We start from the raw sequence: 23,594 nt of genomic DNA on the forward strand, positions 1-23,594 counted from the left end.
TATTGTGAAAAAAATTCAGTTACTGTCTGGTCTACGCGTTCTTTTTCTATCTTAAGTGGATCAATACATTTTGAATATGCACTTGGAAACGGAATGACATCACCTATAGTAGAAGATTCAAGTTATACTCCGTCACATTCTGAGTTCTGTGAGTTTTTGTGTTAAAAAAAAAATTCCTGACATAGAAGGGTATCACTCTGGATGGGACCAAGTAATTGGGAGGAACCTATCGCTTGACGACAAAACGAGAAGTGCTAAAACTAGAAAAAATCTACACAACCTGAAGAAAAATTGATACTTCAAAAGCATTCTTTTATCCCATTTCTCGTTACTTTAAGGATTAGCCTGCATAAACCCATCATTCAGAAAACAAAAATCATTTTACGCCTCGCAGAGGAGGGAGGAAGGGGAGCGGAGGAATTTGCTGGGATTACATGATTTTCTGGGGAAACGGAGCAGAGATCAGTCGTTGGCAACAGAAAGGGGTGCTATTTAAAATTGATTGCCAAAAAACTGTCATTTTAGGGGGATTATAACAATAATACAGAGCCTTAAAGGAGGACCAAAATCCTCCAGCCCCGGCGCTTCCCCCCACCCCACCCCCCTGCCCCGCGAGGTATAATTACCGGTTTCTCTCGCACGGAAAGGCGAAAAAAAGAAAAAAAAAAAAGAATAAAACAAAACAAAAATAAAAAACACAAACAAAAACAAAAACAAAAGCAAAACAAAATTAAAACAAAAACTAAAAAAACAAACAAAATCAAAAAACCAAACAAAAACAAACTAAAAGCCAGACAAAAAAAAAAACAGCGTTAGTTTACAGTCAGTCATTTATGACTTTAACGCGCTTTTCACAAAAGGTGGTCGTTGTATATTTCTGTAACGTCGAAGTCGTCCAGAGCGTTGTTGTACAGTCGATACTCGTCGAGAGTTCCCTTCGTTTTCCAACCGTACAAAGTGCCAAACGAGAGATCTCTGTTGTTGTCAATGCTACCTGTTACAGTAGAGATGTCAAGGAAGTTTGACTGCTTTTGGCCATTGATGTAAACGAAGGCTTTTTTATGCTGGTGGCGATCAAAGACAACGGCGTAATGCACCCAATGACCAAGCTGTTGTTGAAAGCCATTGTCAAAGGAGATGGTACTTCGAACCATTCTGTTGTTCTTGTCTCTCATACAAACGTCAAGGCCATTGGCTCTGTAACGGTGCCCTGTTTCCCAACCAGCAACCCAACCCTGGCGGCCTGGGGTATAATAACAGTTATTACCCTTCTTTACAGCAAAGGTTGTCAGGGGATAGGTGACATCCAAAATCTTAATCCATCCTGTCACTGTGAAGCTTGAAGTGCCAAAATTCAATACCGGAGAGTCTGAAACCGAGATTACTCCATTGGAGTTAAAATAGCGACCGCGAGTGAACTTGGATAGCTTAGACACCGGGCCAACAGCCAAGCCGTGGTTCTCATAACCCGAGTCATCAGCGACCTCGTTTCCAGTCTCCTCGTCCATGCGCCAATGGCCAATCAGACCAGGTATTCGGTTGTTACGACAACCCACAACAGGGCTTCCTTGGGTGTAATGTGACAATAAAACAGTTAACATCATTTTCATTAGATTTAGTTTTGACATCATGTTAGCAAGTTGCGAGGATTCTGTTCAAAACCAAATAAATTAGAGAGATTTAGAATCGCACGGTTTACGTGAAAAGTTTCACGTAAAATAGCGTGGACCTTACTGCTTTAGCTTCATGTGAGCTCTCGTCATGGTGGATTTCAAGGCGCCGTTGTATAGCTTACAAGGAAGAGTAACTTTCTCGAAGAAACGGCAAAGCGCAACTGGCAAACGTGAAAAAATAGTGGAAAAACGTGGTCACGTGGTCACTCTTGCCGTTCACCTTTCACGTAAAGACGGTGCTGAATCTCACTATTGAAACAATCTACACTCATTTACGCAACCTCTGACAGCTGTTAATTAGGATATTTTTTTTACAGGTAACTATTTTCTACGGCTAAAAATTAAAATTTGCCGATTCTTACGCCTTAAGACTAATTATTTGGCAGTTTTACGGCTGCGAGTTAACCCATTGAGACCCTCGAACAGTGGTTTAGAAGATGAAAGTCTGGTGACGAAACAATTATCTCCAGATAAGCATGTTTGCATTTGCCAAATGAAATATGGAATGGCCACATTCCTATTAATATTTATTCCTTCTTGATACAGATCCAATACAATTCAATTTTTAAAACGCTGATTGCTTTATATTGCAAAATGATCATTTAACGTATATGTGAACGATCCTTCGCAGTAAAGCACTATTTGAGCAATAGTGAAAATCAGACCTGAAAAAAATTTCAGGCCTGTACGGGATTCGAACCACTGACCTCTGCGATACTAGTGCAGCGCTCTACCAATTGAGCTAACAAGCCAACTGGGAGCAGGCCATCAAATCAATTCGACATAAACCCGTAGATGATAAATCAAACAACAACAAACATATGAAACATATGTATGAACTGCGGTTATGAGACGTATATTATTTGCCCCTCCGGTCCCCCCTCGTCCCGATCACATGACCTTAGCGAACATGTGCTCAAATCATTGTGCGTTGTTTGTGCGTAGTAAGGTTTGCCTCTTTTTTTTGTCTTTTGATGTTGACGTTCGGTTTAGCTTGGAGATAGCCAAAAATATGTACGTTGTCGCTTGTCTTATTCTTTTCCTTGTAATTCAATATTTGTTTCAGTTTCGAGTGTAGCTTTCTGTTTTATGTAATTTGTGGCTGTACCGATTTAGAAGACCGCGTTCAGATTAAACATCTCCAGTTCACACCATTTAGTCTGAGATTATCTTCAACAATCATGACTCACATAAACTTCGCTTTGAAAAGGTAGTCATTAGCGTTTGAAACTTAATTACAGCAACAGGTCTTCATTGAAGAGTGAATCTAAATCGACTTTTGAAGACCTATCACTTTTTCCATTCCGTTGCTAAGTTACGTGAAAATGTGGATAACAAGTGTCAAGGAAAGGTCAAAGCCGTTACAATATCGGATCATCGTCAGTAGCGGGGAACAAAAGACTAAACAAAAAAGCTGATTACTATTACTTTAACACACGCTATGTAAAACACGAAGCAGCTGTAAACATCCTTGTTAAGTGAAATGAATAGCTTTAGCTTATTTGAGACCTATCGTGTTCTTAAAATGCGACTCTTTGAGCGTTTGTAAAATGCAACCATTAAGTGTTCATAAAATGCAACCACTGAGGTGTTAATGTACATTAGTCGGATTTAAAATACTACTCAGCCATGCAGACTAACAATTCTGTCTAACTACAGGATATTTCTACGAATTGTTCAACTTGGGTTTTAACCCTTCCGTTGCAGAACTTGGCCTAATATCAGTTTTACTCATAGAACGTAGTTGAGACTGAAATGACCTTTGACAAAACGGAGCGGAGCAAGGTTTGGGTGTGTGTTATTTAATACCCAGATATTAAATAACACACACAGATATTTGATGATTTCCTGAAGGTATGTAGAACTAATTAAAAATCACTCAAGCTCTTTTCTACTAAAAAGTGAAAAAAATAACTATCTTTTGACCTGGTTATTGCAAGTGAGAAAGGAAGAATTTAAACTCCAACTGATTCGTCAATAGCTTTTGTCCCTCTAGAATGGAACAATTGAAAGCCGAATATCATTTTCACAAAATCCCAATGAAGTGGTTCGCGCAACAGTCTGTTGCAGAAGCAAAATCTTTGTCAGTTTCTGACTCATAACATGGTACGTATGAACGTTCACGTCTAGCCTCGGGCGATTTCGTCTTCCGACAGTAGCCTCCCATAACTGTTTGTGGCAGAGAATGCAATTTCAAAAGTCCACTCAATTTTTAGTACACTTACCCCCCAAAAAAGATAGCATCTTGAAGCACATTAGTACTCCGACTCGATTATTCATCGAGAAATTAAAAGTACCAAGCTGACAGATCCAATACTATTCAATTCTTAAAACGCTGATTGCTTTATATCGCACTGAAATGATCCTGACTCACATAAACTTCCCTTTAAAAAGATAGTCATAAGCGTTTGAATAGCTAAATTACGTGCAAATGTGGATAAGAAGTGTCAAGGAAAGGTTAAAGCCGTTGAAATATCGGATCATCGTCAGTAGCGGGGCATATAAAAAGCTACTTACTTCAGTAACCAAACGCACGCTATGTAAAACACGAACCAGTAAACACCCCTCGTGTATTTTAAGTCAAATGAATGGCTTTAGGTTATTTGGGACTTAACTGGTTCGTAAAATGCGACTCTTTAAGCGTTTGTAAAATGCACTGAACCGTTAAGTGTTCGTGAAATGCAACCATAAAAGTATTCTTATTCATCAGTCTGATTTGAAATATTGCGCAGCCAAGCAGACTAACAATTCTTTCTAACTTCTGGAAATTTCTATGAATGGTTCAACTTGGGTTTTAACTCCTCTGTTGCAAAAGTGGGCTTAATATCAATTTTACTAATAAAATGTTGTTGAGACCGAAATGACGACTGGCAAAGCGGAGCGGAGCAAGGATTTGTGTGTGTTTTATTTGATACCCAGATATTAAGCACACACAGATATTTGATGATTTACTGAAGGTATGTAGAACTAGTAATCACCCAGGCTCTTTTCTACTGAATGACAAAAATTAACCATCTTTCATTTCTGATCCGGTTGTTGCCACTGAGGAAGGAAAAATGTAAACTGTAACTTATTCGTCAATAGGCTTTGTCCCTCTGACATGGAACAATTGAAAGGCGAATATCATTTGAACAAAATCGTAATGAAATGGTTCGCACAACAGTGTGTTGCAGAAGCAAAATCTCTGTCAGTTTCTGAATCATAACGTGGCATGAACGTTCAACTCTAGCCTTGGGCGTTTTCGTATTCCGACAGTAGCCTCCTAATAACTTTTTGCGGCAGAGAATGCAATTTGAAAAGTTCACTCAATGTTTTACGACACTTACCCGCAAAAAGAGATAGCATCTTGAAGCACATTAGTAGAACTGCGACTCGATTCATCGTGAAATTAAAACCACCAAGCTGACGATTGTCTTCACACTATATTAGGCCCACCTGTGGTTCGAGATCTCTCAGTAAATGAGAATGATTTCTGTCCAAGGCTTCAATTATACTAATGATCGACGGAATATACGCACAATATCCGCGCTGCATATACGCACAATGCCTGGTTGACGCCGTGTATAGCGAGTTACTCATTTACGCACTCTACGCAAAATACAACCAGATAACACCCCTTATTCAATTTATGAAAAACTTTCCCGTATGTAATCATCCGGCCAAAGAATATTACAGAGAAACAACCTAGGAATTGGAATGTCTTAAAATAGTACAGCCAATCCGCCCAAGCCAGGCCCAAATGATTATTTCACAAGTGTCTTTGAGCAGTAAATCGTCAGTAAAAAGTCAAATACCTTGGTTGTCTTTGCATTCTTTGCCTCAAACTTGAGATTCAAAGCTATCAAGGACGTGTATTTTTCTTTTCTTTTTTTTTTTTTGTCCTCACCTTGCCGCGATCTCCTAAGTTAGTTTTTGTTGTCCGTGGTCTAAATAAGTGAGAGATTTCTCATTTCTGTATCTAACATGAATAACGCATTCTTTTTTTCGAGTGTTCCAAACTTTGTCACATTAACGCCCTTTGGAAAACACAAGATTCACTTTCTTGTGATTGATATTTTTCGAAAAAGAATTTTTTTTTAATTTTCACCTCCGAGAGGCCCTTAAACCATCGAAAAATGTACTTCGCATTCTCGCGTGGCGAATGGAAACGGAATCAAATACCATGACTATTGCCATATATTAAAGATGATTTTATGACCCTTTCTTTGTATGAAAACGTTGTTGTAATTTCAAAAGATCTTTCCAATCTGAATTTTTAGTTTTTTTTTTCAAAATCACCCTCTAAAAGAGTTTCATCGCGACTATCATTTTTGCCATTTTTCAACGGTAAAAAAACCCTTCCTGCTGCATGGCTTTCGTTGTGCAAATGCTATTCCAGAGAGAGAGCAATCCTTTTTCTTTAAATTTATGACATAAAATTTTGGGGCAATTCAAACGGCAAGTACCCTGGTCCCAGAGGTTCTCTTCTCTCTACCGGAGTACGAGAATTCGGTGCGAAGCGCCGACCAACGAGCTGTAGAGCAGCGAGCGGAGAGAACCTCTGGTCAGGATCGTTGAGAATCTCACTTTCATGGCGCCAAGCTTCGGGTGACAGCCATCAATCACGCCCCTTTCCGACAACCAATCAGAGTAAAGTATTAAAATACCTCTGGGGTAGGTGTAGTGTTTTTAGTTGTATCTGGAGTGGGAGTGGGGAATATATTTTGTTTAGTGGCCGTATGTACAATATCTGTCAAAATAATTGCTACACGTGCCAAATGACAAGCTCGCATGTAGTACGAACTCCAACAAAAACCCCGATTAAAATCAACTTTCCTCGGGCAAACGATTATTGCCGATTTTGCAACGTAAACGTTAAGATAAATGGCTATTCTCAATTAAATATTTTCACAGAGAAGAAACGAGATTTTCTGCGCCGCTTTAGGCTTGTTGTGAACGCCAAAGTTGAAAACAATTCCAAGATCTCACAAGTGCTCTGTAAAAAGTTCGACGAAAACATTTGAACGAGTTCGCAACCCCAAAAGTAAAAGAAAGATTATTTCCACGACTAATGGTAGTGCTGAAAGGGACGAAGAAGCTGTATTCGTAGCGCAACCTCGGAATGCATCACCTACGGAGGTGAGAAGTTTGCAGTTATTGTATGTTGCTAGAAGTATGTGAGAATATTATTGACTTTCTTTGCTTCTCTTCTTAGGTACGCATTTACTATCCGTCTGGTCTAGTTAAGGAAATAGTTAGCGCAAAAAACGGTTTCAGCATTGTAAGACAAATTTGTTCACAAGAATACAATGGAGTGATAAATTCTGTGTGGAAGCATCCCGAACTCAAGACTAAGATAATCGACAAGACCTATGTGGAGATCAACAAAGAATCAATTGCACTGTGCAGCACCAAAGATCCATCGATACTGAGAAAAACGAAAGCAAGCGATTTAATCGAATTTTCAATTTCTGCACTAATTATTGCATTCCGAGGTTGCCCTACGAATACAATTTCTTCGTCCCTTTCAGCACTATCATTAGTAGTTAATGTCCCTTCCTGCCTTACTAGTTTCCTGAACGTAGGACTCCATAATGATGGATTTGCAATGGCCACCAAAGTGTTGCATATGTTTTATACCATGGAGTTATGTTAAACCATATTGATGCCCATATGAAGTCTTTCATTAAGACTGGAGAGTGCAGAAGAAAGGAAAGGTCACATCAAAAGGAATATAGACAGCATTAGTCTATAATGAAATTTCTAATAATAATCATCATAATAATAATAATAATATAATGAAAATTTATTGATTTTAATAATTTAATAATAATAACAATAATAATAGAAACTTTATTTGTGTTTTTAAATGTACAATTGTAAATCTCACTACATATAGGCAATTTACAAATGCTGCTTGAGATTGGCTTATTCAACACACACAAAAATCAAAATTGCATCAAATCTGGGTTGTCCCGATTCCTATTTCTACAACAAAAGACGTAATATGTTGCTCTAATACCTATATTTATCATTTTATTGATTATGTAAAGTTGCTGCTTTTTGTCATTGCCTATGTCATTCATCATGCCTAAGAACATAGAGCATTCATCTGAGAAAACGCCATGGGAGCTTATGAAGAGATTTACAAATTTCACACATCTGAAAGTTCTACTCATTTCGTTAATCATTTATTATTTATTTATTTAATCACTTTCACCAGAGTGTGGTGAGGGTCGCACAACAGAGCGAGGCTCCAAATTAAGTGCGCCCTATATCCCACCCATCCCACCCCAGGGGAGGACATCCATCACACAGTAATCTCGTGTGTGGGAAATTAACGTCTCCTACCCCATCCCTGCAGGAGACGGGACCTCCATTTATTCGTCCCTATCCGAGAAGACTAGAATATCTAACCATTTCTTGATGTTATAGAATGGTAGCAAATTCTTCTCAATTATTTTATCAAGTTCTGATATTTTTGTTGCACAAGTTAGATTCGAAACCAACTGTTAATTCTAGAACACATAGGCACTTGGACTGGGTTAGGAAAAGAAGATCTGGGCGATAATTTTCACCAGTTATTATTGAAGAATTTAGAAAACCAGTAACATCTTCTGCATAGAGTGAGGAGCTAACATTAATTACAGGTTGAAGGGACGTGGCAATGAAGTTAAGGATTGAGTCGTGTCTCCAGGTAAAGCGATCAAGGCATTGTTGACAACCAGCGACAACATGAAAGAGTGACTCAGGATTAAGGCAAAAGGAACAATCAGGACTTTGTGATAATCCCCATCTTACCAAATTCTTACGTGTAGGAAGAGAGTTGTTGATGTAGCGGATGGTAAAGTTGTAAATGTTCTTCGGTAGATGAGACTGGGCCACTAATAATGATAATGATAATAATAATAATAATAATAATAATAATAATAATAATTTCAGAAGACTATCCGTGATCTGGACGAGCCCACTATCTGATTTTAACCGTGTCCTTGCTACAAACCAGTTTGCACTTCCGGCACTCACATACCCCATGTGGACCCAGCATTGGCCACTTGCTGAACTGCGTGACATCGACAGACAAATAAGAAAGATCATCTGCGAAAATGGAGGGCGTCATCCACTTAGTTCCATAGCGGTGCTATATCTACCTAGGGAGACAGGAGGACGAGGACTACGAGCCATTGAACAAGAGTGTAAGCTGATCAAGGTCAAAGCAGCAGTTAAGCTCTATGAAAGTCTAGACCCCAAGATGAAATCTGGGAAACAGTTTGAAGAATGTGTTATAGTCAAGGGATTCTCCTCTCTTATCACTGACTCGAAGAAGTTTGCATAAGAACTGGATATAACTCTGAACTTGAATACCACTGAACCATCATGTAGCCCAACAGAAGAACCAGAGATAGCTACCAAAGATATGCACACCAAGAAGCATATAAAGAAAGTTGTAAATGAGAAACTAGTAAAAAAAGTCGAAGATCAGCAGTGGCAAGGAAGTCTTTTAAAAGCAAGATGGCAAGATGATCAACTGAGCCTTGAAAATTGTTTTGCATGGCTTAATAAATGGCAATGTGCTCCTACCCACTGTATCGCAGGCATCATGGAACTGTACGAACAGCTCACACCAACAAAGGTCTACATGGCCTACAAGACTGGAACAACGGACAAGAACGATGTCAAATGTAGAATGTTTGGCGAAGGTCCTGAGAGCATGGCACATGTACTTGCTGGATGTCCATCATTAGCTCAGTCCAAGTACTTAGAAAGGCACAATTTTGCTTTGAAAGTGTTCTTCTTTGAGATGCTCAAAGACCTAGAGCTCGCTAATAGTACTCCGCCATGGTTCTCAGATGTGAAGCCCAAACCTCTTTATAAGTCACCTGATGCTGAGGCATACTGGGATATACCAGTATATACTGATCATACATACGTACAATCTAATCGTGTGGATGCACGTTTCATCGACCACAAAAACAAGAAGGTACTTATGGTGGAAATGAGCTGCCCTTGGATCAACAACAGAGACAAGAAAGACAAAGAAAAGACCAAGAAGTATGGAGCACTTAGACTTGAGCTGACAAAACAACACCCAGGATACAAGATCTCACAAGTAAACGTCATTATAGATGTACTTGGAGGATGGTCTACAGCCATGGAAACTGAAATGAAGGGCTTCTTTAATTTGGTACAAGATACAAAGAAATATTGCTGAGAATGCAGAAAGTTGTATTAAGTAGCACTCTGAACATTGCAAGATCATTTAAACTGGTTACAGCGTAAGAATTTTAATGACATTATGATTTGGTTTTTATGCACAGGATTTTATGGTCATTTTAAGTTAAGGATATTTTAAGAACTGAACAGTAAATCATGAACATTAAAAAAAAAAAAACATCTTAGTATTGGGCCAATTGACACTTTTATCGTTTTATATTGATCATTTATATTTAAGTGGTATTAGATATTATTATAGTTAACAGTCCTGTCATGCAGACAGGTTACGAATTTTCGCCCTATCTTGCTTAGCTCACTAGCATCCAAACGTGTATACTGCATAATAATAATAATAATGTCATTCAGTACTAAGGAACATGCAGAAAGTTGTAGTCTCTAGCTCCTTTAACATTGCCAGGGCTTTCAAGGTCCTATCGGACTGAGTTCTTCAAACGACGTTAGCTTCAAGCATAGGTTTTTAATAGGTCGATGGGACATTTATCTCCATTTTAGGGTCTAGGGGTCTACCATCTTACAACTTTTAGGTTTTATTGGTGTCAGGACTTTCCAGGTCCTGTCAGACTAAGTTCCCTAAATGACGTTAGTTTCAAGCATAGTTTTAATAGGTTGATGGGACATTTACTTCCTTTTAGGGTCTAGTGTATAAAATTTTAAAAAGTTTAGCTTTCATATATGTAGCAGTGACAATCAAATAGGCTACACCATGGCACCCAATACCAATTTTATTGGTAATCTGAAGCATTCAGAAGTGTATACTATGATGATAATGTCTTGTATTTAGACACAATATTTTTACAGGTGATCATGTGTAATATAACTCAGACAGACTAAAATAACGATAACCAAAATAAGACCACAGTGTAATACTAATACGGACTAAACTATTTACATTTTCTGTTTACAATATTTACATTCTTATTGTCCTTTCCTTTATACTGCTTAATTTGAAACATACATGTAACATAACATTTTGCTGCAGAATCGTTTTTATTTAGACACTTACCACTGTCTTACAACATGCGCTTCATCGACGGCAATGGCACAGTTTTTTGGAATATACAGGGTTCATCAGCATAAATCTCCAGCGTTCGTTCTTTAACCACGCTTCAGGGGATCCGTAAACTAAGGAATATTTGCCGCTTTCAACACGAGTGCGTTTACCATCCTGAAGTGAACTTATGTTAGCTGCTTTTAGCCCTAGCTCCCTCAAATGGGACACTGGGTCGTTCATAAGGCTTAACCCAATGGTGAGACAACGACGACGATATGACCAGGCTCTAGTGAGGTAAGATCAAACACGAGTGGTAGTGCTTCATACAGGAGAGATTTACCGAAACCAGTAGGAATATTGACAAATACATCCTTTCTTTCCTCAACTATTTTCCTAATTCCCGGTTTTTGCTGCGCATTTAAACTAGGAATTCGAAATGCATTACTAACAACATAAGACGCTTCTTCAAAGGACGCCATTTTGAAAGCTTTGAACTCCAAGATAAAACAAACAATATGATTGGTTAGACTACTTTGGCGCACACAGTTCTCAACATATGTAACCCAAATAGTGATTGGTTGAAGTAGCGGAAAGGAATGTTGTTCGAATGTGAGCAGCCGTTTGTGGGGAGGAGCGTTGCGTGACGAGACTAAAAACGGCAGCGAGGGAGACTAGGGTCCAAAGCAGACAAGAACATTCTCAGGTAAGTATGATCCACGATCCTCGCAGTAGATAGCGCTATTTATGCAATAGCGAAAATCAGACCTGAAAAAAATCAGGCCTGTACGGGACTCGAACCACTGACCTCTGCGATACTAGTGCAGCGCTCTACCAATTGAGCTAACAAGCCAACTGGGAGCAGGCCGTTAAGTTGATTCGTAATAAACCCTTGAAAGTGATAAATGAGATACAATGAATATATGAAGTTCATATATTTTGAACTGCGGTATTAGATACGTATGATGCACGATCCTCGCAATAGATAGCACCATTTATGCAATAGCGAAAATCAGACCTGAAAAAAATCAGGCCTGTACGGGACTCGAAAATAAATGAACTTCATATATTCATTGAATCTCATTCTCAGGTAAATCCAATAATCGCTAAAAGAATAAAAGCTTTGTACGGTTTTCGAAAAAAAAAAAAATGACGAAAAAACAAAATCAATCTGGGGGCAGGAGCCGATCTCTTGTTGCCTGACTTTAAACATCGCGTCTAAGCACTGTCTCTGGGAATCACTAAACCTCGTAGCCTCCTTAGTGGATCTTAGGGCCCACCCTTGTGGAAGAACCTCAGTTGTTACCGGGGATTGACTTGATTCAGCCTTCATGGATGGCAGGTTATTCGGCTCACAGAGTGGTTTATCACAGTATAATACTTTGACCTTGTCTATAAGACTTTCTCTGGCCGTTAGAAACTCACATTGCCTGATGCCAAAATTGCACTTGCAAGGATCCCATGCCGACCAAATTCTTCAGATCCTAGGCTGTCTGGTTTTTAGCTATAAATATTTTTCATTTCATCACGGAGGCCTACGGCTTTTTTCCAGGTAATAAGCACCTAATGGGAGGGAGGTTTGGGATTTGGCGAGATGGAAAGATTCTCTTTTTTTTTTTTTATTCCTAACAGGAGATCGGCTCCTAGCCGAAGATTGATTTTGTTTATTTGTTTATTTGTTTTCGTTTTCTTTTGTTTTTCTTTTTGTTGTTGTTTTTTTTCGAAAAGCCCACACTGCTTTTTTTTTTTTTTTTAGCGATTATGGGATTTACTGGGGAATGTCTTAGTCTGCGTTGGACCCAAGCCCAAGCCCAAGGCCAAGCCCAAGTCCAAGCTAAAACCCCCCACCCCCACCCCCTTACCTGGGTCTAGTCAAACAAGATGTCACGCAATCTAGTTTAGCTAAGGGATTTTGGTCTTTTTTCAACAACATGTGTATAAGAGGTGAGTAAATGTTTGTTCTATTCTTCCATCATTACTTTAACGATTTATTTCCGACATAATACGAACATTTTGATTAATACTTTTCGTGTTTAGATAAATAGTACAAGCCATGCTTCAAAGTAAACAAATGCGCAGGTACGGGAAGGATGTCAAGAGGTTTACAGCTCAATTTCGCACAATAAACGTGCTTTTCCTTTCAGATAATTGCTATTACGAAGTCATAATCGTTTGTTTAGTTTTTTAACTGGTAGGAAAGGATCGAATTCTCGAAGTATTTAAACTGCTGTCCAAGTTCACTCGCGTACTGCTTGAAATCGTCATTGCAACCGCAAGTTCAAAAGTTGTAAATTTCACGCAAGGCGGTGCCTTTGATGTTTTCAGTTCTCAAAACTTGCCGTTTGAATTGCCCCAGAATTTTATGTCATATATTTAAAGAAAAAGGATTGCTCTTTCTCTGGAATAGCATTTACGCACGTGCGTACTTGAAGTGACCAGAAAAATTTGAAAACAATTTTGTGTTTGCACCAAGTTTGCTTAAAATGAGGGCAAGACGCTTTGATCTTTGCTTGTATTCACACAACTATTTCAAACAAGAAATAAAGAACGCAGTATTTTTCGCTCAGTTTACTTAGGTTTCTAGATCATATGTACTTGTGCGTACTTGAAACAATGACCACGCTACGCGCCTGGGAAAGTCTAATCCATAGTGACAATTAAACACGTAATTGTTTTGGGAAAATACCGTTAAAACTATGACAAGATTTACTTGTTTGGGAACTTCTAAAATTAAAGAAACGGACATTAATGTGGCAGTCGACACAAAAAGTAGATTGAATTTGTTCATGTTTTTTTCGACCTCGGCCGAAAGAGCAACCACATGCACGGCAAAAAACAAGATTATCGACCACATATGCTTTATGCAAATGTTTTACGCAAACTTTATCTGAGTCAGCAAAACCAGCCCTTCCATAACAAACCCTCCATTGATAAGTTCGAGTTAGGCCTTTTGTGACGGCGCGTATGTTTTCAGTGAATGAGTGATACAGAAAACACTCCTTACTTTTAATGGTAGGAAAAATTTCCCACTCCCGCTTACGACTTTCGTAACTTCATATCTTCAACTGGATGCATGGGTTTACAGGGCTTTTCCGAAAACGTGGAGTGCGGAGTGCGGAGTGCGGAGTCTAACAAAAAAATTAAAAAACAAATTAAAAGAATAATTATATACATAGATAAATTAGAAATAAAAATTTAAGAAATAAAAATAGTAGTTATTAACAAATTCACGCCGCCTGAAGTGGACTGTTCATATGGTATATTAAACTCAAGAATTTCAAAGTTAGCAGTTCACTTTTACCATTTATTACCAGCTTTAAATGAATATATTGAGTACGTTTATCCCCGTTACATGCCTTTCCATGTCAAGTGATTGAATGCCTGGGCTAGTGGAGACAACTCATCCCTCAGCCTCTTCCAGGCGTTCGGTTAGTTGAGTCATAGCTCGGAAAACAGTGAGCGAAAAAATCGGGAAAAAGTGCTTTTTTTACTCTGTTTTGCGTTAAAAGCCTTCAAGTACTGTGTATCAATTTAAATTTATTTCTACCTTGAAATCAGTAATTTTCTTCCAGAGAAGATATTAGATTCTAGAAGAAAGAAAGAATACATGGCCGCAGTCACGGTAGTTGCACGTGGAATTGACGAGACAACTGAACCCTGTACCGTTAAATGGCTTTTTTGGGAAAACATTTATTTTTTATAATTTGATTTCTCAAAGTGCAACTTTACCTGTGTATTGACTTGTTTCTCTATTTGTCAATCTACATTTTTCATCTTACTATTTTTCAGCGCTGAATGTCTTTCAATGTTTTAGTTTAAGGTTTGCGAAGACTTTAGGACGCGCAGTTGACAAGTTGTGAGAATGGTTCAAGAGTGAATTCACACGGGCAGTTTATTTTTGAAAAGCAAAGCTTGAGATTGTTTCGAGGCAGTACGGCTTTCCAGCAAAACCGAAGGTATAATTTCTCGCATTTTTTAGACATGGTCAAAACTGGGCTGTTTTTTACTTTTTTTTCCGTAAAAGTGAACTGCTAACTGTGAAAATCTTGAGTTTAATATACCATATGAACAGTCCTTTTTAGGCGGCGTGAATTTTTTAATAATTATTATTTTTATTTCTTAAATTTCTATTTCTATTTAATCTATGTATTTAATTATTCTTTTAATTTTCTTTTTTAATTCTTTTTTTAGACTCCGCACTCCGCACTCCGCACTCCGCACTCCGCACTCCGCACTCCGCACTCCGCACTCCGCACTCCGCACTCCGCACTCCGCACTCCGCACTCCGCACTCCGCACTCCGCACTCCGCACTCCGCACTCCGCACTCCGCACTCCGCACTCCGCACTCCGCACTCCGCACTCCGCACTCCGCACTCCGCACTCCGCACTCCGCACTCCGCACTCCGCACTCCGCACTCCGCACTCCGCACTCCGCACTCCGCACTCCGCACTCCGCACTCCGCACTCCGCACTCCGCACTCCGCACTCCGCACTCCACATTTTCGGAATAGCCCTATTCGATGACAAGATTGACATGAGGGACAGCATCCAACACTTTTATTGGTGCAAACATGCCCCGATGCTGTAATTTGATTGGCGCGAGATACATATCCAAATGCGGCGATCTGATTAGCGTGAGCAAAATACCACACGCTACCGTAGAGTTTATTTCTCTTCAAATAAAAAAATATAATAATAACTCAAAAAAGATAAAAGCCGATCAGTAACTATGCGGACCTTCGAGGGAACAGCATCGAATGCTAGTGCCTCGAAATTTACCGATGACAGCGCACCAAAACCCGAACGAACGACTTCGTCCACTGACGAAGATCAGCAGTTTACTGGTCGAAACTTCGTGATCAAAACAACGGATACATTAACCTGACTCTTGCATCGAGAGATAACCGTTCATTTATATATTTAGCCGCGATGAACAATATCATTTTCTGTTAAAATAAAAAGAAGAAAACAAACTTTATTTTCTTCCTGTGAGAATGAGCAACATTTTTGTACAACGACTCGCTTTAATTTGAAAATAGGCCAACATAAGAAAATTCAGAAATGGGCTGTTGCGGACATAAGCAAAAGGCAGATGTGTAACTCGATGATTTCTCCCAGCATATCTTTATTAAATCCTAGGACCTGAGTTAGCGTTAACGGCGAAGAGTCGATAGAACGATAACCAGGAATAACGAAACAATAAAAATCACCCTGTATACTTCATCTTTGAAAATGTGGACACAATTCGGTACAAGATCACGAAAAGTTAGCAATGAAAGTTGAAGTCTGTCCTCTCAGTAACGTGTTACTTCAGTTTTAACGGCGCTGTACGCTGCTACAGTGATGGGGAAGATTCTAACGAAACTGTGGTGCTACTTCGGTGGAGGTTACAAATGAAGATAATTTGTTTTTAGCAACTGAGTTAATAGAAACAAGTATAATATAAACTCCTCTACAAAGAGTCTAAAGATGATCTTCGAGCTTGCGTCCTTCGCCCTTTCGGCTTACGCTCGAAACTTCTTCTTTAGAAACTCGTTAACTTGTCAACTCAGTTGACGAAAGAAAATAATTTGTTTCCGGAGCTTTTGTCAGGGCCTTGAACGTGTTTTAAGGCATAGAACAATAGTTTCAAGAACATATGTTGACGAAACATAACACTGCGCGCGGAATGAGGAAAGTTTTAAGTCCGTCTAAATCCTACCGAAAAGTCCACCATCCCTGAGTTTTGTGGTCGCTTTGCGCGTCCTTGTTCATCCCTATGATACAAACTGTCTTGACCTGTTTTCCAGTTTCATAAATGTTATCACTGAGACGCTTTCAGACTTTTTATTATTATGATAATGAATTTTCAACGTAGTAAATTCTTTGGTCGTTCTAGCGACGTCATTCGTTATGCACGACGTCATCCAGATATTGTACGTGAGTAGCGCGAACAGCGTTCAAATATTGCACAGTGATTGAGAGTTTCGTCGATTATTCTAAAACATAAATCAGTCCCATTTAGAAACTTAATAAGCCGTTATATGATAGCCCATTTAGAAAGAGATCCCGATACACAAGGGGAGAGAGTGCATTCAGAGTGAAGTCGTCAGCTTGGTATTTTTAAAGATGGATCAAATCGCAGCACTACTAATGTGTATCAAAATACTATCTCTTGCTGCGGGTAAGTGTTGTAAAAAATCGAATTGCGTGACTTTTGAAGTTACTTTCTCTGTATGGCGAGGCTACTGCTGAAATACCCTGACGCCAAGGGTTAGAGTTGAAAGTTTGTGTTACGTTTATTAATTAATCGGAAATTGACATGAATCTCGCTTACTATACACTGATATTGCGAATCGCTTGTGAAGGATTTTGTTGAGTTGAATATTTAACAAGGAATTGTTCTATGCGCGAGGGACAGTCTTAGCAACGAGTAAACTACAGTTTAAAATTTTCTTTTTCAGTAATGACAACCGGATCTAGATCGAAACGTTTCCATATTATTACCAGAAAAGACCTTCAATGTTTGATAGCTTTGCGTGTCTCAGATAATTTGCGTATGATAAATACTGCTAACTTAAATTTCACACCGTTGTCAGGAAGAGTGCTGTTTCGCAATAAATTATTGGATTATTTCACCGTCGAGTCGATCACCACCAAAATCTCACTTACTCGCCGCTACAACGTGAAAGTGTGTTTAGAAAAGTTAGAAAGTCAATTACAATCATGAATTGATCAACAAATTCTGGGTCAGAGCATCTCTAAGTGGAAATTTACTTGCTATGGAGCATCAAAACAAACGTGTTCACAAGCGTGGCGCATTATGATTACATTCACGTCTCAATGGAACATAAGTTCACAAAACTTGTTCGATTTTCCCATTCGTCAATTTTGGTCCCAAAAATCGATTTGTGGGCGAAAATAATTCTTAGCTAAAATTTTCTGCAGCGGAGTTTGATCCTAAATTTCACCATCCGAACGTTTTATAGAGATGTTAATTGCATGACTGCGCAATATTAAAAACAGGATAACGGCCAAGTAGCTTCAATTTTTCCTTGACATTTCCCATCCCTTGCACTTCTTACACCTAATCTACTCCGCAACGGATTAGAAAAAGTTATTTGAATACCGCTCCAAGACCTGTTCCTATAATTAATTTTAGAACGCTAATGAATACCTTTTCAAGGCGAAGTTTATGTTAATCCCTCTGTAATAGAAAAGAAATTTACCGTTGTTTAAACTGAACGTTAAAGAAGGAAATAAAAAAAAATTGACTATCTTCTAATTCTTGGCATTCACAGATACGTTGATCTCGAAAATAGTGTTTAAGACTAGATTTTTTCTTTCTAAAACTGTTATTCGTTTTTTGATGTCGGGAATCGTAAACATATAATTAAATTGACATTATCAGGGAGAAAACATCAGTAGGGGTTCAGCCTTTGAAACATTTTCATTACAAATAATTGGTTCTTATAATTTTTTTTTATCAGAAGTGGTTGTGCATCTAAACGGGAAGTTTTCAGTTCTGCTGATGGTAGTCTATTCGAAAACCGTTTTGCGATGGTAGATACACTTTCTTCCAAATGCAAGCACTCAATTTGAAAAGCCGGTTGAGTCATTCGTGTATATGTAAATAAAGTTTAGTGAGTGCAAACTGAGAAATAGCAATTACCATAGGTCAGAATAAAGAATTCATTTGTATTTACAGGTTTCAGTTTTAATTCTCAACGAGGGGTCTAATAATAAGAAAACATATTAACAGTTTGTAGAAACATAACTACATTTAATTTTTTCGCTGTTCTCATTCAAGAAAAACCCCACCATTAATAGATTACAAACAGTTTGTAACAGGGCCGTAGCTAGCATAAGGCAAAACGAGGCAATTGCCTCGTCTTGATTTTGACTTTTTTTTTTAATTTGTTTTCTTGAAGATTGACTTTTCTGAAGAAAAATGCCACGAAAAATCCTTAAAAGAGCATTTCTGAACTTCTAGATTTCAAAATTTTCTGGGGGGCATGCCCCCAGAAGCCCCTAGCGGCTCGCGCCTTCTGCGCTCGAAAATTGCCTCGTCTTGTCCTGAAGTCTGGCTACAGCCTTGTGTAATCTACTAGTTTTTAATTACAGTTATTGTATTTTCCAGTTTTAATTTTTCCATTATATTGAGGTAGCCAAGTAGACCTCTCACAGCTTTTAGGAAAAGAATGCTCGCATCTTCCAAAGGAAACGCAGTTTTTCTAATTTTCATTCGTTTGAGCCAATGTAATTTTTTTTTTTAATTTTTTATCGGGTTTTCAAAGGTTTGAATCATTCTTAAATTATGTCTCAGTTCGCTTATCTTCATCTCCCGTTCCTTTTCTTTTATTAATGAACGTACTCGCTTTTACTAGGTTGTTCAGGTTCTACGAACTCCTCATTTGAACATCTCATCAGAGCGGACCTCCTCGACAATTACGACATCAAGGTCCGCCCAGTGCTGAGAGGCAAAAAGGAAGTTAAAGTCCAGTTTGCTTTAAGAATCAGCCGACTTGTCAAAGTGGTAAGCAAAGTCTACTTTTGGAAAGTTCCAGCTATACTGCACTCTTTTTTTTTCAGAGTGTTGTTAGATACAATGAATATATGAAGTTCATATATTTTGAACTGCGGTATTAGATATGTATGATGCACGATCCTCGCAGTAGAGAGCGCTATTTATGCAACAGCGAAAAAAAATCAGGCCTGTACGGGATTCGAACCACTGACCTCTGCGATACTAGTGCAGCGCTCTACCAATTGAGCTAACAAGCCAACTGGGAGCAGGTCGTTAAGTTGATTCGTAATAAACCAGCGATGATAAATCAGATACAGTGAATATATGAAGTTCATATATTTTGAACTGCGGTATTAAATACGTATGATGCACGTGCATCATACGTAGAGTGTTGTTAGTTGTGTTTAGTTCGGAATAAAATTCAAGCGATATCAGCGAGTAACTAGATTGTCTATAGATACAAGAGGGCGCTCTACATACGCTAAGGAGACTGGGGAATACTTTGTTTTCTAAAACATCATTATGAGCGGGTTCCCTTTCCTCGCGCTGTTATCTCTATATCACAACAGCCAGCTCTCTCATTTGATATATTAACGTCTCCTTGCTCCAAACAGGATAATCAAGAACAACTACTAATTCTGGACACTTGGGTTATACAGGTAAGCGCATGAACCAAATAATGACCAGTTGCACTGGGCGTTGGGATCAAGGTACATTCCATTGGGTTTTCCTTTCCCGTGGAGGAATCTGATCATATATAATTACTGATGAAATAGTTCCTTTTGACATGCAGATAAACGCACGAGCTTCAATTTAAGCAGTTCCTGGGTTTTTTCTAAGCTTCTTTCCTGCAATTGCTTAATTGCAGCTCAGGATGTTCTACTTTAGCTTGGTGTAACGTTAGCTGTAATTATCTTAATGTATAAAAGCGATAGGATGTACTATGATGTACTTTTCCTCCTTTGCAGAGATGGGACAACGAATTCTTAACTTGGAATAGCAGTGATTATGGAGACGTAGATCGTGTACGTTCATTTTGCTCCTAGTGAAATCTGGGTTCCGGATATAGCCCTGTTTAACAAGTAAGAATATTTATTTTGTTTAAGCGTGTGGCTAGGGTTTTGAATCTCAGTCCCTTTAAAAGGATTGGACAATCATATCCTTGAGAATTTTGTCGAAATTAGTCGATAGAAATGGGAAATAGTGGGAGAAAAGTGACTGACGTATGACTAACATTTTTGTGAATATTCAATCAGTTAGAAATTGAGTTTAAACAACTACACAAAATCTTATAGCATTCATATATCTTTTATCAAAATATTTCTTATTTATTTAAAGCTGTAACAATTGTGGATGAGTGACCGCTCTGATGGCGGGGGTGGGGTGGGGTGGGGTGGGGATTTGGTCCACTACCCGTAGAGGTCATTTTAACATTTAATGTTTTTCTTTCGTCACAAAAATGTACAAATACGTCCAAAAAATTTTATATATAAAAATAAAAGAAAATATGTCCCAAAAAAAAACAACAGAAAAACAAAGAAAATAAGTTAGATGCCAGTTGACTTATAGTAGGGGTAGCTCGCTTACAGTTAACAAATGGTAAACACCACAGCGTACACTATTGAGTTATGGATGCACGCGGGAGGTTGCTAAGCACGAAAGAAGCGTAAGAGTCGCTCGAGGCGATAGCCGAGAGCGACTCTAGCTTCTTGAGTGCTTAGCAAACCTCCCAAGTGCATCCATAACTCAATAGTGTACGCTGTGGTGTTTACCATTTGTTTTATAACATAACATTAACACATTGTAGCTAAAGAGTTCCCTTTTGTTTAACAAATCTTACGTGACCATAAAAAAAAACAAGCGCGCGCGGAAAAATAGTCTTTGCATTTGCTCACGTCAGCAGCGTACACCCATGGGCAAATGGGGGACGCTAAATTGACCAATCAGAGCGCGCGCTTTACTTTGGTTATGTTATAACACTTATTTGTTTACAGTGGTGATGATGATATCAACTTGGCTGGTGGACCTGGCAAGTTTGTTACCGACATTGCTGTGGACAGTAAAGGAAAGTGTTCTTGGGGTGGACCAGCAACGTTTAAAGTCAGTTGCAGAATGAAAATAGACCAGTGGCCATTCGATCAACAACAGTGCGAACTTGCATTTGGCTCGTTCAGCTATGGGGAAAACCTTCTGAAGATAAATTTGTTCAAAGACCAGAGTAACTTTGCAAGTGAGGACTTTGGCAGCTGTTATAGTTAAATCTTTCAGTAACAGCCACTGGTTACTTAAGGTTGAAAAACCAGCTGGAGATTTAATGGAAAGACTGAAACTAGTTGCAAAATGTTCCAGCTCAGCTAACCAGCTCAGCTAATCATGGAATAGTATTTTGTGTAGCTTGTGTAATTTGATGCGGCTGGTTGCAGTTTGATGAAGTTGGTTTTGCTTAGCGTAGATCAGTGAATTTTGCTATAGTTTAGCCTAGTTTGAGTGTAGTTTAGTAAATATGGTGTAGTTGTTGTAGTTTGATATAGTTAGGAAAGGTTATAGAGTTGGTATAGTTTGGTACAAATGAATAAAGGCTGATAGTTTCGAAAGAAACTGTCTGGGGCTGCGTCGGTGGGAGTAACGAAATAATTTGGATATATCAACAAAGTTGAAATGGTAAATTGGCCACCGTAACGCTAGAAACGTCAGCTTTTGTAATCGTTACGGTGGCCAATTTACCATTTCAACTTTGTTGATATATCCAAATTATATAGTTTGGTACAGTTTAGCCTCGTTTTTGTAGTTGGTATGGTTTGGTGTTGTTTGTTTAACTGATGTGGTAGTTGTTATAGCTGGTGTAGTAGGTTTATTTTAGTGTGGCAGGATAATTTGGTTTTATCAACCGAGTTTATAATGTAAACTGGCACTGTAAGGAGTTTCTAAGCTGAAGTTCCGAGCGTAAGTCCTTCGTCAGAGCGAATGATTTTTCAAACGTCAACTTAGGAATTCTTTACGGTACACGTGGCCAATTTATCAACTCAGTTGATAAAACCCCACTTCCTTGTTATACTCCCCCACCGACAAAGAACCACAGTTTCCTTAGAAATTTTCCCTTTTTATTCATTTGTTTTTTTGTGTAGTTTGGTGTGATTGGTGTAACTGATGTTGTTTGGTGACGAAAACAACACCAAACCACTTCAAAAGACGCTAACCCAGGCGACACTATACGTGCTTCTACTCCGAAAATCGGCACCATTACACCGAATTCGTCAAAGTTCACCAAATCTTCAAAATTTTAAGCAAGTATATGAACGATAACTGTTTTAAGACGATATTTATTTGAATTTTACCCCACAATCTCTTTTTAGATCGTTTCGTCGAGAGTGGAGACTGGGAAATCAAAAACATCACGGCCGAAATATCAACAACTGATCATGGCGACTGCTGCCCGTTTAACTTTAGCGAAGTGGTTTACACCTTAACTATGGAACGAAAGTCACTGTACTACATGTTCTACCTCACTATTCCTTCCGTTTTACTGACGGTCCTCGCACTGAGCAGTTTTCTAATCCACGTTGAGAGCGGAGAACGTATTGGCTTCGTGACAACGGTTCTACTGGCCATGACGGTGTTTCTGCTCGTCATCCCCTCCTTCCTGCCCGTCACTTCGGATGGACTTCCGATCTTGGGTGTCAATCTCCAAGCTTCTATGATAATCATTGCGTTAGTGTTATTCGCCAATATATTTGTAGTGAGAGTGTACTTCAAGGAAGGAACACCCCCAGGATGGATCGAAAGATTTTGCGACTTCTGCAGTATCAAGAAGGGAAAAAGAGTGAGGAAAATTAATGTATCGCGGCCTGATAGTGGGTCTTCTGTGGCTCCTGGACGTTCCGCGGTAACCGTAAACGGTGTTGAGATGACAGAGCCAAACCACAAGAACTCAACATTGGATGATAGGAAGGACGAGGAACCAGAATACTCGTGGAAAAGAGTGGCCAAAAAAATGGATTACATGTTTCTTTTGCTTTTCCTCATCATTGTGGCTGTGGCATATATTGTCACATTTGTAACACCGATGTAGACCCCAATCAGATCATTTCAGAACTGTTGAAGGGACTAGTGACTAGTAGACCCCATTAAAACTGGGGACGAGTTTATTTTGGCCATCTTGTGTAGCTCGACTCATTCCCAGTCCTATTGGGGCCTTGTAGTCTCTAGTCCCTT

At 38.9% G+C, this 23,594-nt stretch overlaps 1 protein-coding gene and 2 pseudogenes across 3 annotated transcripts in view; 2 read left to right on the forward strand and 1 right to left on the reverse strand.

Moving 5' to 3' along the window:
- The window catches only part of LOC148716802 (uncharacterized), a 6,519-nt gene extending 583 nt beyond the window's left edge, over nucleotides 1–5,936 (reverse strand). Inside the window, exons 1-2 of one of the 2 annotated variants that reach the window (XM_088745555.1) lie at nucleotides 5,000–5,195; nucleotides 1–1,567 (exon numbers count right to left, since the gene is read on the reverse strand). The exon at nucleotides 1–1,567 is cut by the window's left edge and continues 583 nt beyond it. In XM_088745555.1, coding sequence (XP_088601681.1) covers nucleotides 852–1,567; nucleotides 5,000–5,054 — 771 coding nt within the window. In that variant the 5' untranslated portion in view covers nucleotides 5,055–5,195 and the 3' untranslated portion in view covers nucleotides 1–851. Of the gene's footprint in view, nucleotides 1,568–2,602; nucleotides 4,716–4,999 lie in introns of those variants that run through there. The other variant, XR_015995513.1, reaches the window with a different exon arrangement.
- A 2,364-nt stretch (nucleotides 5,937–8,300) lies between these two features.
- LOC148716803 (uncharacterized) lies at nucleotides 8,301–10,701 on the forward strand (annotated as a pseudogene).
- A 6,150-nt stretch (nucleotides 10,702–16,851) lies between these two features.
- On the forward strand, nucleotides 16,852–23,594 carry LOC111346676 (neuronal acetylcholine receptor subunit alpha-7-like; annotated as a pseudogene). The gene is made up of 6 exons (XR_015995556.1): nucleotides 16,852–17,039; nucleotides 19,243–19,391; nucleotides 19,997–20,041; nucleotides 20,351–20,464; nucleotides 21,377–21,612; nucleotides 22,736–23,594. The product of XR_015995556.1 is annotated as a neuronal acetylcholine receptor subunit alpha-7-like (transcript).

Source organism: Stylophora pistillata, chromosome 14, assembly GCF_964205215.1.
Source record: "Stylophora pistillata chromosome 14, jaStyPist1.2, whole genome shotgun sequence".
Taxonomy (NCBI): Eukaryota; Metazoa; Cnidaria; class Anthozoa; order Scleractinia; family Pocilloporidae; genus Stylophora; species Stylophora pistillata.